Genomic DNA, 18,985 nt, shown 5'->3' with positions numbered 1-18,985 from the left:
CATAGTCAGCAGCTGCTGCTGACTAAAAACAATGGAGCTATGCGTGCGTGTCTGACCTCCTTGCGCACAAAGCTAAAACTGAGGAATCTGTACTCCTACGGGAGGGTGTATAGCCAGAAGGGGAGGGGCCTTACACTTTTGAGTGTAGTTCTTTGTGCGGCCTCCGGAGGCGGTAGCTATACACCCACTGTCTGGGTCTCCCAATTAGGAGCGAAAAAGAAAAACGCAGTGTGCGCATAGCATTTTTTTTTTTTTTATACCCATAGGTTTTGCTGGGGAATGACTGCAGAAATGTTAGACACATTTTCTGCTGAAAATCCGTGGTAAATCTGCAGTGTGCACACATAGCCTTATGGGTTTTGACAGATGTGGCTTTTATGGAAGCGACAATCCCAAATATTTATTTTCTTACATTGTGAAAAGTTGAATAATCTAAACATAATTTTTTTTTTTTTATTATTTTTAGCACCTCTTTTCCCTTAGGAAACTCTGATCCTTTCTTTGTATGCTATAATACTTCAGTACTGTAGTGTACAGTAAAGATAAGTCTCCAGATAGGCTTCACAGAAGCTCGAAGATGACGAGATGATCTTCAGCGGGGGGGGGAGAGGGGAATTTGGATATTTATAACATCATACAGGAATATCAACTTGAAATGTATCCTATTATTTGGTCGAACATTTAATTAGTTCCCCCTAGTGTAATGGCTAGAATTGCTTATCGTTGGTGCGATGTGTGAAATTAAGTGGGATAGTGATGATACTACTTGCAACTGCTTTTCCAGATTCTCGTTGGGCTGGAATACAATCAGCTCGCTGCAGCCACTTCTGAAGACATGTATATTACACTGCATGCCTCCTCACTGTGTGAGATATTCATCCCTGCTCATGTAACATTTATAGAACTCAAGCACTGGGAGATCTGAACATACATCAAACAGGAGACACAGAGCCTGCTGTGTATACATCACATAGAAGACGCTGGGGCTGCAGTATACACATCACATGAGGGCTGATGCTGCTGTCTTCAGTGGTGTGGCTATGACTCTACTCACAATGTACATCCTGGCCCTTGCCAGCGTCACAATGAAATCCTTTGCATGTGACCTGACAGTCAGTAGTGAAGGCTGCGTCTGCGTAATATAAAAAGCGATAATAGGGCCGGCAATGCGCAGCCACCAGACTGAGCACTGTGACCCCCCCCCAAGGATTGGCACAGGGGCTGTAGAAAAGGACATTGTGGGATGTAAACTGCTCATCGTCCGAGTACCGCCATCTATTGTAGATGGTAGAGAATTTAGAGTGTGAGTCCCAATGGGGACAGTGATTATGTAAAGCACTGTGGAGTTAATAGAATTATATTTGCTGGTAAAATAATTACTTGTACAGGTTGGACTTATTCTTTTTGCAAATGCCCACATACTTTGCTTTTAATTGAAGGACAACCACCTATCGATATTTGAGGACCCTTGCTTCATTATAAACCATATGTCTTACAGTCCATTTATCCTTCTATGTCTCTGTACTTATTTCCATATTTACAAAAACAGCAACTGAAAATAGTAAAGGATCTAATGCAATCAGCAGCTGTACTTGGCACAGGCGAGTGTTTAGCCACCAATTCTAGCTTTTACAGATGTACGGGAGATGGCATCCCAGATTCATCTACAGACAGGCTCTGACTCCAAGCATAAAGTTTTTCAGCTTCTTCATCCCATGCATCATCATCAGTAAACATCACTTGCTCTTGTTTGCTTGAGAACTGTTGCTGGTTGACAACTCTAGTTTCATCCTGATCCTAACAAAAAAAAAAAATAATTTTATCAAAAATCCATCAGCGGGAGTGTTGGTCTGATAGCCCCGTTGTTGTTTGTATATTGAAAAATCTTAAATAAACACAATATGGTTTTAAAAAAAAAGACAACGTTAAGCTACATGCAGATGAGCACAATAATGGTTAGCATGCTATCTGTGTGCGCTGGAAGGGTACAGCTCACTTGGCTGCTTATGGACGTAGAGACAGGAACACCTTTTCTCAGATACAAAGTAACAAACAGAGAAACAAATGAACACGTTTATAAGGTACTGTAGAGTCCACCCGCTCAGGATAACATCAGTCTCTTTTACAAGAGTAAAACCGCTACAGATCTAAACCCCCTCAACACACAGACACTGACAGATTACAGGTCTCCCTTTTCCCTGAAGCACCACATCCCCAGAGTGGGGATATGTGAGCAACCATATCCACCTATCCCCCAGACTACTTGTAAACCCGGCCCTGTCATGCCCTATTAACCTTCTCAGCATTTAACATGCTGGAGTCTGCTTCCAGGCTTACATCACCGAGGCGATCAATCTCAGTGATGCTTATCTGCTTTCCTAGACTTTTCTTCTTACACCACAAAAAACTAAACAAAGCACACTGTCTACTGCTGTAAGGCTTGTTTTACACGACTCTGAAATATGGAATGTGCTTGGATTGAGAGACTCGGCGATCAGTCAGGAGAGGAACCTACAGCAAGACAAAGATTGACGACTGTTCTGTTTGAAGCGGATACTGGTTTGGGCTTAAGGTACCGTCACACATAACGAGATCGCTAGCGAGATCGCAGCTGAGTCACGGTTTCTGTGACGCAGTAGTGATCCCGTTAGCGATCTTGTTATGTGTGACACCTACCAGCGATCAGACCCCTGCTGTGAGATCTCTAGTCATTGCAGAATGGTCCAGGCCATTTTCTTCAAAGGCGATGTCCTGCTGGGCAGGACACATCGCTGTGTTTGACACTGTGTGACAGGGTCACAGTGACTGCTGAGATCGTTATACAGGTCGCTACTGCGACCTGTATTGTTCCTGCATCGCTGGTAAGATCTGACGTGTGACATCTCACCAGCGACCTCCCAGCGACTTACCTGCGATCCCCATCAGGTCGCATCATTTTCGGGATCACTGGTAAGTCGTTGTGTGTGACTGGGCCTTTAGAAATACAGATGAAGCACTGGCTCAAAAATCGATTTGTAAAAAGCAAAGTCCATTATCGCTGTACATTAGAATTCTTAGGCCCCTTTCACATCTCCAATTTTCTAGGATGTGTTTTGTGTCTCTCCCCAAAAGAACATGTAAAACAACCCAAGAAACTATAATGTGTAAACATTTTTTTAAAAAAAAACTGACCCACACATCCAACAAGTGTGAACAGGTGCTAGCTGTAAAAAGTCAATGAAATACATACAGCTGGACACCAAAAAGCCAACAATGTATAAGGGAACTCTGGTACTGCATTACTGCTATATGAAAAACTGAGATTTTTAGTTTCTGTATTGGCCAATGCATGCAACCCCAGACACTGATATTTTTAACCTAGATAGCATCATTTAAATTAGGTAACCGGATTATAGAGATTACCTTGCCGTTGGGTTCCGAGCTTACATGCATTGGCCAATACATAAACTAAAAATCTAATTTTTTTCATATAGCAGTAATGCAGTACCAAAGTAAGTTCCCTTATACATTGTTGGCTTTTTAGTGTGCAGCTGTATGCATCTTCTATTTATAATGTGTAAATGTCTGTTTTCTTATACAAAATACAAAATGGATACAGCCGCACACTAAATGCCATCAATGTATAAGGGAACTCTGGTACTGCATTACTGCTATATGAAAAATGTTTTTAACCTAGATAGTGGCATTTTAGTTAGGGACCCGGAATATTGAGATTTACCTTGCCGTTGGTTTCCGGGCTTACATGCATTGGCCAATTCATAAACTAAAAATCTCATTTTTTCATATAGCAGTAATGCAGTACCAGAGTTCCCTTATACATTAATGGCATTTAGTGTGCGGCTGTATCCATTTTGTATTTGCGATGTTTTTTTCAGCTGGCACCTATACACACTTGTAGGATGTGCGGGTCAGTTTTTTTAAATATCTGCAGTGTTTTCTTATACAGGCCTATTGACTGTCTCTCCCTACCCCCCCCCTCCCCCCCCCACCCAAAAAATGACATATCTATAACTTTTTTTTTTTTTTTTTTTTTAATACTAGTTGCAGTAACAATGTGCTCTATGGAGTAGTGAACTACATGCCACTTTTTTCTTGAGAAAAAGTAAAACATTCCCTAGTTTTCACATTAATTTTTGGTTCTGTAATTTACTTTTCAGGTTAAGGTTGGTGTACTAATTTTACCTGTTCTCTCCCAGGGCCATAAAATCTCTTCATTTTGGCAACTTTTTCGCCTGGCTTTTTGTGATCTTCGAGATGAATTTCTTGGTGTCGCAGAATAGAGTGATGAGACGTAGATAGAAATTGCTGACGATGGAGGTGGCAAAGGGGATCTATATGAAGAAGGAAAATATAGATTAACAAATTAAACTGAACTACTTGGCTACAACATGCAAACGAAGCTTAAAGACCGAAACGCAAGCTGACGTGCTGAGCGCCACAATTTGCTGGACATCAGCTAAAAGCTTTTTTTTTTTTTGTTAAAGCACACAGTTCTATAGCAAAAAAAACAAAATGATCAAAGCAAGGCCAATAACAATCCAAGTGCTCTAACCTGATCATATCTGCAAATCATGACATTCAGCAAGACTATGCTGCTTTCAGCAGTAATGCCACCCCATCATGTATGTGTCACGGGGATCGGATGACAGGACCGGGAAACCTAAGCTGACCCTCAGACTGGGGAACCCTATGCTGTCCCTCAGCCTAGAGGTTCGCTAGACTGTGGGGGAGGTCATTCAGATACCTAAGCTGCAATGCCCTGCACATGAAGTAAGAGACATCGCTAATCATGAGAACTATACTACATTTCTAATTGGAGGTATTTGCTAATATTATTATTACGCCTACTACATATTGAAATAGGATCTTGGAGATGGGAATACCCCTTTAACACAATCCATGGCACATTTCTACTTGTAGCATTGGCTTACCTGAGCTAAAAATGTTATCAATCACTGGTGAATGTTTGCTTTTGTACATGACTACAGATAGCTAATGTGCCATTTTGTAATTTACATAAAAAAGGGTTATTCCCATCTTATAAAGTGATAGCAGATCTCTAGGATATGTCATTACTTAGTGATTGGTAGAAGCCTGAATACTGTGCCTGTCTGCACTCCCCCCCTCCTTCCCGGTAATAATAAGATAGAGGACTGTATTCCTCTCATAATATCCCTCTTTCATAGCTCGCCCTTGGTCACCCGCTGTGCAGGGACTTGCGGCACAGCCCTACTCAAGATAATAGGATCTGCAGTACCCCCCTACCACTGATGATTTAAAAGGTCTAGCAATTGTACACTCTTCTATTTTTTGCACCCTCCTGATCATGAGTGCTGGTATATCCTAGTAAAACTGAATTTACTTGATACTTGAATTACTGTAAATTAATTAAAATATTACATCCAAGAAGAACATGAATACACATGTTTATACTCATTACCTGCTCTACCTAAATTTAAAACAAAAAAAAAAATCCAAGCCAAAGTAACGTCTGCATTGAGGATAACCTGATTTGGGTGACCGCACTAAGCTGCCGACGCTGGATATCTTCAGAATGAGGCATCAGTAGAAGCTTCATTTCTTCTTTAAGTCTACTGGACAGTGTTCCAGACTCCGCATAGTCCACAATATCGTACATGAGTGTTGTTCTTGGCATATTTTTCAGAGATAGTCTTCTCCAACAGTTATCCCGTCCTCCACGATGAGCTGGAATCTCATCAAGGTGACTTGTGTACTTGAAAAGAAATGAAGTGTCGTATGTACAATGTAAATGACACTACGGTAGGATTTACAGTATATGTATTTATGATTATGATGATTTAACCTGGCTTTAGACTTGTATAACGGGCCTTAGAAGAAGTAATGGGATATGCCATATGTTGCGTACTTGCCGGGGAATTGACTGCAAAAATCTCAGGCTGATGGTCCAGTTACTGTCATGGATTTGCTGTTGAACAGTCATAGATCTTCCCAGTCAGAATCCATATGCTAGTCCAATTAATGATTTATGTAACATACAATTAGGTCCACAAATATTTGGACACTGACTGAATCTACATGACCCTATTGTTGATTTAAAATGAAACAACTGAGATACAATTGAAGTGTGAACTTTTTGGTTTAATTAAAGGGTTTGAACAAAACTACACCTGTGAAACATTTAGGAATTGCAACCATTTTTCAACAAAGCCGCCTCATTTCAGAGACTCAAAAGTAATTGGACAAATTTACTTTACCATAAATAACAGGTTAATTTTTAATATTTTGTAGAGAATCCTTTGCAGGCAATGACTGCTAGAAATCTAGAAGCCATGGACGTCACCAAACCCTCGATTTCCTCTTTTTATGATGCTTTGCCAGCCCTTACTGCAGCTAACTTTAGTTGTTGCTTGTTTGTGGATCTTTTGGCCTTAAGTTTTGTGATAAGCATGTGAAATTCAGCTCAATGGGGTTGATCTCTGGTGAGTGACTCCACCATTGTGGAAAATTCCAGTTCTTTGCTTAAAAACTCCTATATTTTGGGTTATTGTCCATCTGTACTGTGAAGCGCTGTCCAATCAACACTGCATTTGGTTGAATCTGAGCAGGAAGTATCGTCCATTACACTTCAGAATTCATCCAGCTACTTCTGTCTTCAGTCACATCATCAATAAACACCACTGACCCAGTGCCATTGTAAGCCATGGATGCCCAGCCATCACACTGCAAAGGATATGGTGTGCTTTGGATCATGACACGTTCCAAGCCTTCTCCATACTTTCTTCTTCCCACCATTATGGTATAAGTTGATCTCAGTTTCATCTGTCCAAAGAATGCTTTTCCAGAAGGCTTCTTTAGATATTTTTTTTTTGTGCAAAGTCTAAATTTAGCCTTTTTATTTTTAAAGGCTAATTTATGGTTTGCACCTTGTGGTGAACCCTTTGTATTTGCTCTCATGAAGTCTTCTCTTTATGGTAGACTTGGATTCTGAAACACCTACTTCCTGGAGTGTTCATCACTTGGGTGGATGTTGTGAAGGGGATTCTCTTCACCATGGAAAGGATTCTGCGATCATTCAGTACTGTTGTTTTTTTATGGACGTCCAGGCCTTTATTAAGTTCCCAAGCTCGCCAATGTGCTCTTTTAAGAGTCTACCAAATTTTTTATTTGGCCACTCCTAACATTACTGCCATCTCTCAGATAGATTTCTTCTTTTTTTCAGCCTAATGATGGTCTGTTTCTCTTCTATTGAGAGCTCCTTTGACTACATGTTCTGGGTTCACAACAACAGTATACAAATGCAAATGTCACACCTGAAATTAGCTCCAGACCTTTTACCTACTTAACTGATAATGGCTTAAGAAGGGAAAAGCACATGCAGCATGTTAAAGAACTTTTGAGATAATTATTCAATTACTTTTGGTCCCTTGAAAAAGAGGCAGTTACATTTTAAAGAGCTGTAATTCCTAAACCTTTATTCCAATTAGGATGTGAATACCCTCATATTAAAGCTAAGAGTATGCATTTTAAGCCCATATTGATTATATACACTGATGGCCAAAGTGGTAACAATATTTTGAACTTTTGACTTTCAGGCTTCATATCTCACAATCCACTACATTTTTGAACGTGAGACTACCTTCATTTTATAGACAATCATCTTGGCTATCTCATACATAAATTTCACTTGCAAGCATTTAGCATAATAGTTTTGCAGATTCTTGTCATGTCACTGCATTGTTACGGTTTTGTTTTTGGTGATGGAAAAATCTTTTTCTTCCTGTATACTACAAATTACAACCTGTTCACACATACACTAATAGCTCAGTGTGTTATTAGGTTGATTCCCAAGTGAAAGGTCACTGGTTTGAATCAAGGAGCAGCCATGAAGAAGATTTATCAAAAAAAGAGAAACCACCTCATCAATAGCAGTGTCTCAGTCAAGAAATTGGCAAACCGCATCATGTGAGTGCCATGACAGTTGAAAGAAAACAAAGTTAAGTCTGTCCATCTCTTCAAAAGCCAAGAGATGGACGTCTAGGCAACATATCGGCGTCAATAAGTCGGCTTATCACAAGGTCTATCAGTTCTGGTGCAACAAACATGGCAGTGGAGGAGGCTCGTATGCTTCAAATTAGTGTGATGACAGATGTCCATGCCAGCACCGTGCGATGCACATTACTCGAGCCTTGGAACAGTGGAATGAAAAAAGTAAAGAAGCCTCAACATCAATATTGTCATAAGAAAGCTCGAGTTTGCAAAAAAAGTATGAAAAATTGCAGTTGAAGATTGGAAGTGGGTGAAGCAAAGAGATGAAAGTTAGGCTAGGCTCTGATGGGCGTAAATGGGTCTATAGGAAACAAGGGAAAAAAGGGGCTAACAGATCGATACATTTCAAGAGGTTAGAAGAGAATCTGGGGCACTGCTCCACACACTTGTTCTCCTGCTGTGTGATCAGTGTCCATAGCAAACAGGCAAATATCGGTGCTGATATTTCGATAAATTGATTTCAACAGGTAACCCACCTAAACTTTGCCCTGGACCCCCAAATGGTCTTATTATCGATAGGTATTGAAGAATTGCCCAGTAGATACAGACACCTGATATGTCCCTGCATAATTCCTATGAGTTCATCCTAGCATTGAGAAGTAGCCAGATGGGGAAATATAACTCCAGATGGGGACCTTGTATCAGCAACTTGACAAGAACACTTAAAGCATAGCCGGCTGACAACAAGAACAACCTATTTAATTGACAACACGTCATAAATGTAAAGTGTAGACAGCAATGTAAACAGATTGCAGAAACTACAAATTATAACTTGGCCATTGCATAAAAAAAAAAAAAAAATAATAATTAATGTAGGATAAACAGTCACCTGCTCTACCCGGCTTTCTTCCCTTAACTTCCCCATTTCCCCTATAACCGCCCCCATCTATCCCCCCCAGTTACTTTACATTAAGTATTAAACTCTGTATCTTTGATTGTGGAATGTGAGCACAGATTATTCATATTGATCTCATTTAGTAAAATGTACATCAGTGATTTACTGTCTTATTTAGTACTATATTCATAAATTATAAAGCGCTCTTATTTTTCATTGTTAGGAATACTTCCCCCTCCCCCGATCCCTTCCCATTTTCTCCAATAATATTCTTCTAATAAGATGTTACCTCATTTACCCTTATTTCCCCCCTTCCCCCATAAATTGGAAGTATTTATCTGTAATGTCTGTGTTGGAAAAAATCTAATAAAAATATGTTGTACCACAGATCGATAAATTGAAGGAACTGTCAGTTCAGTGGAGGAAGCTTGATATGATGTTGTTTCACACTGAAAAGGCGTTTGATACTTGACGATGATCGATTGTATACTTCAGCATTGAGAAAACTGTTTGTCCACCCATATCCTGTCCACCGCCATTAACTTGAGAACAGCGGCAGCTATAGGCATAGAAGTGGTGTCTAGGTACAGTAAAGTAGCCATGCGCTACACAATGAAACCACCTATTGCGCCACCTGGTGGAAAACAACGGCGTTAGCATTTTTATCTCAAAAACGGAACGAGATAGAGAAAAAAAGTGAATTAAAAAGTTGTAGGGCATCATCAATTCAATACGAATTGACACCTTGCATACAGAAATGCTATGATTAGAGCGTGTAAAACTCAAGGCTGCGGACGTGAAGCGATACCTCATGGAGACCTTCCTACAAGTCATTGGGTATGGTGGCTGCATGGAGTGGCCTCCACGCTCACCCGACCTGACCCCATTGGACTTCTTTGTGTGAGGTCACATCAAACAGCAGGTGAATACGACCCGTCCACCAACATTGAAGGACCTACGACGACGTATCACAGATGGTTATGCAAACTTGTCACCTACCATATTGCACAACGTGCAGCATGATACAGTATGCTGTCCATAGTCCAGATGTGCATTGCAGCTGACGGTGGCCACTTTGAGCATCTAAGTTAAATGAGCGCCATATGCGTGACCAGTATTCAATGTTATGGGGGGGGGGGGGGGTCATGGGTTTCATATCATAGCATTTCTGTATGCAAGGTGTCGATTCGTATTGAATTGATGATGCCCTACAATTTTTTAATTCACTTTTTGCTCTCTCATTCAGTTTTCAAGATAAAAATGCTAACTCCGTAGTTTTCCACCAGGTGGCGCTATAGGTGGTTTCGTTGCGTAGCGCATGGCTAATTTACTATACCTAGACACCACTTCTATGCCTATAGCTGCCGCCGTTCTCAAGTTAATGGCAGTGGACAGGAGATGGGTGGACACACTGTATACGAGTATCCTACAAGATGAGTTACTTTACACTCTAGTACTATGGGTATGAAAAGGACATGAATGGTGTTCCAGCAGAACAACAACCCGAAGCATAAGTCAACATTGGTGACGAAATGGTTCAGTGACAGTGTAGGTGCTGGATTGGCCCTCACAGTACCTGGACCTCAACCCAATCGAACACTTGTGGGTTGAAGTAAGAATCTGTATACATACCCAAATGAGTAGAACAGTATGCACCAACATTGGGAATGTGTAGAAGAGCCCTGGAATCAAATTTCAGTCAAGACATCCTTGAAGCTGATTGAGAGCATGCCCAGGAGGATTCATGCAGTGGTGAAAACCAAAAAGGTGCATATAAATAAAATTTAGATTTTTAAGAGAAAAACAGTAGTAATGTACTGACATAAGAATCTGCACAACTAACTATATGCTATATACAGTAGTTGCAAGTCAGATTTATGTATGAGATAGCCAAGATGATGGTCTATAAAATGAAGGTATTCTCACACTTAAAGCTGTAGTGGATACTGAGATCTGGAGCCTGAAAGTCAAAAGTTCAAATCATTGTTACCCTTTTGCTCATCAGTGTCACTGTATCTTGACGGTGTTTTGGTAAACTGCTAAAAGGCCAAAACGTGTTACTGTTCAAATATTTCTGTATGTCTTATAAACTGCTAAAATATGAGTCTCTTACCTGCATGTAATCCTTAAAGGTTGCCACATCCACAACATCTGTAATTCTGTATTTCTGATGCTCAAGTTGATCACAAATCATTTGTTCATAATACACACGGTGTCCCATTATTTTGAAAGCATCGGTTGCAGCCTACAAAAGAAAAACATGTAGGGGGCTCTCCGTATATATGAATTCATTCACTCATATACTGGTTTGATTAAATTATATGCACTTGACACTTTATAAGTATTTTCTAATCGGTATATCCTTAGGATGGCCTTTGTACGCCTATATTAATTGGGCATTTATGTGTAAACTCTTTTTCTCTCTGCTGGATTAATTTTTGTATGTATACTATTAATTGGCATGTAATTTATAAGCCCTGCATGTATTGTATTACTAAAAAGGAGAGGGTACTCCAGGGTACCATAGAAAATAAAGGGTGGGTCCAGATTCTGCTGGAACCCCACACCATTAGCACAAACTCAATAGCGTAGCATAGAAGGGAGAACAAGAGTTTTTCAAGTGCAAAAATACAAATTTTTATTAGACACAGTAGGGGTGAACATCCATTGGGTCATTAAAAACACATTAAAAGGGTTAATGGCGGGTTACCCCCCCATGCATGATGGTAACATAGGCTGTGGGGTACAAATACAGAACATATAAATATAGCACTGTCAGTTTACAGGGAAGACATATGGGCATTACATATCAACATACTGTCGCTCTTAAAATCATACAGCCCATAAACAATGTGGCACAGTACTGAACACAGCCCGTATTAGGCTAAAGGCCCCACTGAAATCCCTGCACAGGCAGGCGTAAGCAGTACCTATGGTGGGAGTAAACACCAAATGTCAGCCAAAGGAGGTGAAAAGGAGGGGGACTGTCAGAAAAGAGCCTCAAGATAACCTACGTACGTTTCAATTCTTATTAATGGCAATCTTCATCAGGGAGGAGGCGTCTCGTACCACTCGCCCCCAAAATTATGTGCACTTGACACTTTATAAGTATTTTCTAAATCGGTATATCCTTAGGATGGCCTTTGTACGCCTATATTAATTGGGCATTTATGTGTAAACTCTTTTTCTCTCTGCTGGATTAATTTTTGTATATATACTATTAATTGGCATGTAATTTATAAGCCCTGCATCTATTGTATTACTCTTTATGCTTTCATAAAATTTTGACAAATAAAATATTACATTTTAAAAGGTCTGTTTTTTGGTTTGGGTATATATCTGTTCATGTTCACCCAGGGTTTGGCAGAGTATGCTCAAGCTAATAAGTCCCCCCCCCCCCCTTCCCACGCCAAAAACAATCATAGGATGACAACTGTCTAAATAAGAGGAAAATATGATTTCTATTAGCAACCGGGACTGAAGTGAATAAGTACAATCTCCATACAGCACTGTAGGGTGTTACTTCTATATAAGAAGAAATACATTAAAATAAATTCTATACTGAGACTTTCTCACACTGACTTTTCTTTGATTAGCAGATGATCTTGGTTTTGTTAGACCCAACACCTCTCCCAATGTGAATTGCTATAATTAGATCAGGGAAATATGTGGCAATAACGGTGACACTACTATAAATTAGTTCAGATCACTTTTTTTCTAGCAGCTCTTGCCACATATGGTGACATAAAAGATTAATCACATAGCTATAGGAAGCAGAGAATGGTCATACCCAGCAGCAAAGCAATGAAATGAATGGAAACAAAACTGTACTAAACTAAACTTTAACTGCCATTATCCTAAACATTGCGTAGAAGTATACTAACTCTCTGAGACATACAAATATACCTATTTATTGTTCATCTCACATACCCTTTACCTCGCTTGATGGTATAATTATTCTCTTTCCAGTGATATATCGGCTTCCATGTCCCCCAGCACTGTGGAAAATCTTAAAAACTATGAATGGTGGAAACTCATAACCTGCAAATCTGTAAAAGAGAAGAAAATCCTATATTTCACTGCCCTGTATTTATTTTTCTTAAGCCAGCTAGCTACATACACACCCCCTGATGAAGCGTAATACGAAACATACGTCAACGCATTTTTTTTTTTTTATAGGTAAAGTGTACTTTATGCCACAGTGCATTATAATAATTATGTGATAGTATGCCATCCTTGTTTACTTGTATATACTTTAAAACAGACAGAGAATTTTTTTTATCTCATAAAGTATCAGCTACTATCCCCTGTGTGTGTATTTTTCTTTTACTTACTTGGTTAGTAATGTGGAGTGTCTGATAGACATGTCTCCATTACTAACATGAGGGCTTGATACCAGCTGACACTACACAGCTGACATCAACCCCAACTACCATTACCACGATTGACAACGCACCAGGTTAAAAGGGAAGGGCCTAGGCGAAACACCAGATATGGCACATCTCATGGGATGTATCAATTCTGGGGCAGCTGCAGGCTGGTACTTTTGGGCTGAGAAGGTCCAATAACCACGGAACTTCCCAGCCTCTTAATATCAGCCCGCAGCTGTCTCGTTTACCTATGATGGTTACAAAAATGAAGGGGAAGGGGAAAGGAGGGGGGAAAAAAAAAAAAAAAAAAAAAAAAAAAAAAAAAAAAATCGCACAGAGTTTTTATTTTAAATTATTTATTTATTAGGTGAAACCCCCTTTAGTATCACATGAAAGGCACTAAAGGGTGCAAGTTTATATGCAGAGGGGTTGTGGCATTATGGTATATAGCTGCAAGATATCCAGCTAATCTATCTATCTATAGTTTTATATTTTTTTCCTTTGAGATGTGTGCATAAAAAAAAAAAATAAGGATGCCACAAGCATGGTCTGTATTTTATTTTCCTCCTCACACCCACTGACTTGGATTGGCGAGTCTCATAATATACGCAGCCACTTGCAACATGCTGCAATTTTTCCGCACTCCGAATTCGGATGAGGAAAAACTTGCAGATCAGCACTGACTCATTGAATAACAGCCAGTTTGCAATTTTTTTTTTCCTCGCATGGCACTCATACGATTTATACGCTAATGTGAGCAAACCCTAATACTTAGGATACCATAAGTAAGGCGCAGTAGCCAAAACGCATAGGATTCTTGCCTTGGTGTGGATGGGATCAGTGATTGCTTTTATGTATAAATGTGATGCCTTTTAATCATAAACAATAAATGTGAAGTTTTATGGATACCCTCAGATTAGGTTGTCCTATTTTGCATAGCTGGATTAGCAAATAACCTTGATCATCTAATACTACATGGATCCACTGAAATGTGGGGTCTCTGACGAGATCAAAGACATTATGTGGTCCATAAAATGGTAGATCTGGAAACCATGGCTTTTTCTGATAGTAAACGTGTAAAAACAGAAGAACATATATTTCGTTTATAGGATTTCGTTTTTTTGTGCTGCCATTAGCTATAGCTATATTTTGGTAATACCTGAATCTCACTTTACACTGCATCCCCGGATCTCTGAGTAATTCTGCTTCCAGGGGGCTGACTTTCTTGAGAATTTCATATGTTGCATAGGTTTCCTGCAAAACAGTTCATGCAAAAAGTTGTTATAAATGGTGAAAAGTCAACTAGACACTGTGCCCCTTGTTTCTACTTATATAGCCCTTTTACATGAACCTTGGGGGTTCTTTGTGTACTATGGAGTGGATTCATTAAGACAGACTGCCATTGTGCACACCAGTCTTATAGAATCTCTTAAGCCCCCGTCACACAAAGCGAGATCGCTGAAACGTCACAGGTTTTGTGACGTATCATTGACCTCGGTAGCGATCTCGCTGTATGTGACAAGTAGCAGCGAGCGGGGCCCTGCTGCGAGGTCGCTGATTGTGACAAAACGATCAGGACCATTTTTTGCTCGTTTGTCTCCCGCTGTGCAGCACGCATTGGCGGGAGACCAACAAGCGCCCAGCGTCGGACTGGCTACTGGAGGAATCTCCAGTAATGCCAGGCCTGGATTCAGTTACCTGCTTTGCACTCCGGAGCTTTCACCTGAGCTCCAGAGTGCAGTCTAGACTGCACCGCGAGCGCCGAGTGATTGATTCCCTAACGATTGCGGTTCAGTTCATGACAGCTGAAGACAGGCCGGGCTGATCATCGGTGCTCTCACCTGAACTCCGGATTGCAGCCCGGCCTGTTCGCAGCTGTTATGAACAGAACCGCAATTGCCCGGGAATCAATCACTCGGCGCAGTCCTGCAAACTCAGATCAGTCCAGGCTTCAGCTAAGAGCTCCGGAGTGCAAAGCAGGTAACTGAATCCAGGCCTGGCATTACAAGAGATTCCTCCGGTAGCCAGCAGAGAGCCGTCGTTTCACAAGTCGTTGGTGGCTGATCTCTGTGGAGATCTGCCTGATTGACAGCTCACCAGCGACCATGTAGCGACGTTCCAGCGATCCGTCAGGTCGGATTCCTGGTCGGATCGCTGGTGCGTCGCTATGTATAACGGGACCCTTACTAAAGTGCAATGCACTGATCTCATTAAAGGGGTTTTCCCCACAAACAAAGTCCATTTTAATCAATAGAACTTGGAATGATAATTAAGTTTCATAATTGAATGTGTTAAATTAAAATATTTGGGTGTTCTATACATTCCAATATATGCTATTGAAGGGTTAAAATGTAAGATCTTTGATAATGATATGGGTAATATGTACGCTGAGGGGGGAGGGGGAGGGGATGTTGGGGAGGGAAAGTTTATAGTTCTGCTCGTTATTGTTGAATGTTTTGTATATCTGGTGTAAAATAAAAATGTATCTGATTTAAAAAAAATAAATAAATATTTGGGTGTTGAGAATCTTATAAATATTCCCCTGCTATGTACTGTGTAATGGCTGTGTCTGACCAAGCATGGAGTTAGTAGACATACTACATCTTCTAGCCAGGGACGGAAACAAAAAAGTATTCGGACAGCATGGGATAGCAGCTGCTGCATTCTGTGAGGTAAAACATTTCCCTGCCTGTTTAAAAATTATTTTTAACTCGCAAAAAAAATGTTTTACCTCACAGGTTCCGTCCTGTCTCTATACTCGATTCTTCCCCTGGCCACCAGCTGTAGTATGTGCTAATTTTGTTCCTGTACGGTCAGACACAGCCACTACACAGCACATAGCAGAAGCACATATATAAGATTATCTCAGCACAGGAACATTTTTCAACACATCAAATTGTGTAACTCATTTTTATTCCAAGATCTATGATTAAACTATTGTTTGTTTGTGGGACAACCCCTTTAAGACGCGCGACAATTCGGCACATTTTCTCTGACGTACGCCCCCATGTGCCGCCTTACTCCAATCAGGGGAGGAGAGTGACATTTCTGGGGTACAAAATCATCACTTTTCATTAATTTAATGGGCGGGTATTGCCACACCCGTCCCTCCCCACCTCAGTCCATTAGGTCTGAGATGCTTCAAACTGGGCAAAAACACCAAACGTTGCTAATTATTTTTGAAAGTCTGCATTGTGCAAAAAATTGCGACTTAACACTAGAAGTCCCAGAAATTTCGAGCTCCCCCCTGAAGTCCTGAAAGAGGATCAAATGAACTGAATAGAACTAACTAGAAACTAAATGGCTAAACTTAATGGAAAACAACAACCTCCTGTGGTGCGACAGTAATGGCCTTAATTACAGAACAAAAGACGGTCATTATAGGATGTTAGCTAAAATCCTTCAGGTCATTCGACCCGTCTCTGGGTTCCAAAGGTAGAAATGTTAAATGACCCCTCTCTGGGACTTCTAGTGCTAAATGTATTTTACTTCAGTATTCCCGGAAAAAAAAACACTTTAATAAATCCTCTTGTATGTCTCCATATATCCATCTATGACTACAGCTCTGCTGCCACAGGTACTTGCTGATTTTGTTTGTACATATTTGCTATAAAATGTTCTAGCCACATAAATAGAGATTATTATTATTATGGGACACGCTTCCAGACAAGTCCCGTCACAGTACCATCAGCTTTCTACTGTCAGGTTCTATTACATATTATGGAAGACAACAGGATTGTATTATATGGTTATTGTCACTGTATCTTTAAAGTAATAGCAATGAGAAAAGTAAAACAATAATAGAAAGCAAAAAATGATGTTATTACTTACAGCAGCCTGGGCAGCATGCTTTAGGAGGGTGAAGACCTGCTTGTTGCGGTGACATCTCCACGCTCTTTGAATTTGGATCACAGCAACATCAAGATCAATCCTGGACAAAGCAAATAATGGAAAATGTCAATGCACGAAGGCTGGAGATAGATACAGCCATTCTAACACATGATTCTGAGGCCAGCTACAAAACTAAGATCACAGCTTTATAACCTAAAGGGCGCTATTGTTACATCCCACACAATATAATATAGGCCAGAGTCACACTTGCGAGTGCCTCGTGTGTAACTCGCGCGAGTCTCTCATTGAATCATCCAGCACGGACTTGCACTCTCTGGACAGGAGCATCTCAGCTGCATAGATATACATGGAACCGACCCGCTCCTGTCAGGAGAGTGCGAGTCCGTGCCGGGTGATTCAATAAGAGACTCGCGCGAGTTACACACGAGGCACTCGCAAGTGTGACTCTGGCTATATGGTAAATGTAGTAATAGTGTCAACTCACACAGCTTTACACAGTCTGAGTCACCCATAAAGGTCATAAACACAGCAACTTGCTGGTGGAGAGGACAGGTAAAGAGTGACAGACCCCGCACTACACATGGAGGATATGTAGAGAGTGACAGACCCCACACTACACATGGAGGACGGGTAGAGAGTGACAGACCCTACACTACACATGGAGGACAGGTAGAGAGTGACAGACCCCGCACTACACATGGAGGACAGGTAGAGAGTGACAGACCCCGCACTACACATGGAGGACAGGTAGAGAGTGACAGACCCCGCACTACACATGGAGGACAGGTAGAGAGTGACAGACCCCGCACTACACATGGAGAATATGTAGAGAGTGACAGACCTCATACTACACATGGAGGACAGGTAGAGAATGACAGACCCCACACTACACATGGAGAATATGTAGAGAGTGACAGACCCCACACTACACATGGAGGACAGGCAGAGAATGACAGACCCCGCACTACACATGGAGGACAGGTAGAGAGTGACAAACCCCACACTACACATGGAGGACAGGTAGAGAGTGACAGACCTCATACTACACATGGAGGACAGGTAGAGAGTGACAGACCCCACACTACACATGGAGGACAGGTAGAGAGTGACAGACCCCACACTACACATGGAGGACAGGTAGAGAGTGACAGACCTCATACTACACATGGAGGACAGGTAGAGAGTGACAGACCCCACACTACACATGGAGGACAGGTAGAGAGTGACAGACCTCATACTACACATGGAGGACAGGCAGAGAATGACAGACCTCATACTACACATGGAGGACAGGCAGAGAGTGACAGACCTCATACTACACATGGAGGACAGGCAGAGAGTGACAGACCTCATACTACACATGGAGGACAGGCAGGGAGCAGGTAAGTGAAGAACATTCATGAGGAGGTAACGACAGGGCGGCCAGACAGAAGAACCATAGTGGACATGTGGGATCGTGCATCCTCAGTAAACCATTGTAGAACAATTCTGCCAGGAAGGTTTGTCATGGGAACAGCGGCCGCACTGATCCGGAGTTCCACGGTCACTTACACAGGCCTCACTGCTTGCTTTGCTCTCTTCCGATCTTTCCCTGCTGGCAGTGATTGTACAGAGCTGCTGGTGGGGAGGCTGATGGAGATGGATGTGCTGGAGCCGGCACGGGCATCCATGGGGAACACTGCAGCAGAAAACACCGGAAATGTCTGTATGGAGGAAGACAGGCGGAGAGCTGCCCGGGCTCACCGTGCACCGTGCACCGGGGAGGGCAGCGTTTACCATCACCATGACAACCCCGGGGCCACACGTCACATCCTGTCTCATATACACAAGGCGCACAATGCGCCAAGTATTCGCTTCCTGACTCTACCTCCGACCAAGTCATTTATAGCAGAGCCTCACC

General features: G+C 41.4%; 1 protein-coding gene across 1 annotated transcript; it reads right to left on the bottom strand.

Moving 5' to 3' along the window:
* Positions 1 to 667: 667 nt before the first annotated feature.
* Positions 668 to 18,953, bottom strand: C2HXorf58 (chromosome 2 CXorf58 homolog). The gene is given in 9 exon segments (XM_075333382.1): positions 668 to 1,797; positions 4,183 to 4,227; positions 4,229 to 4,331; positions 5,508 to 5,734; positions 10,977 to 11,108; positions 12,801 to 12,912; positions 14,393 to 14,487; positions 17,065 to 17,164; positions 18,637 to 18,953. Coding segments are annotated over 9 exon segments (1,101 nt in total). The 5' UTR covers positions 18,756 to 18,953; the 3' UTR covers positions 668 to 1,629.
* Positions 18,954 to 18,985: the final 32 nt, after the last annotated feature.

The sequence above is a fragment of the Anomaloglossus baeobatrachus genome, chromosome 2, assembly GCF_048569485.1.
Source record: "Anomaloglossus baeobatrachus isolate aAnoBae1 chromosome 2, aAnoBae1.hap1, whole genome shotgun sequence".
Classification (NCBI taxonomy): domain Eukaryota; kingdom Metazoa; phylum Chordata; class Amphibia; order Anura; family Aromobatidae; genus Anomaloglossus; species Anomaloglossus baeobatrachus.
The sequence above is the reverse complement of the archived record's forward strand: the minus strand, read 5'-3'. Positions and strand labels throughout refer to the sequence as shown.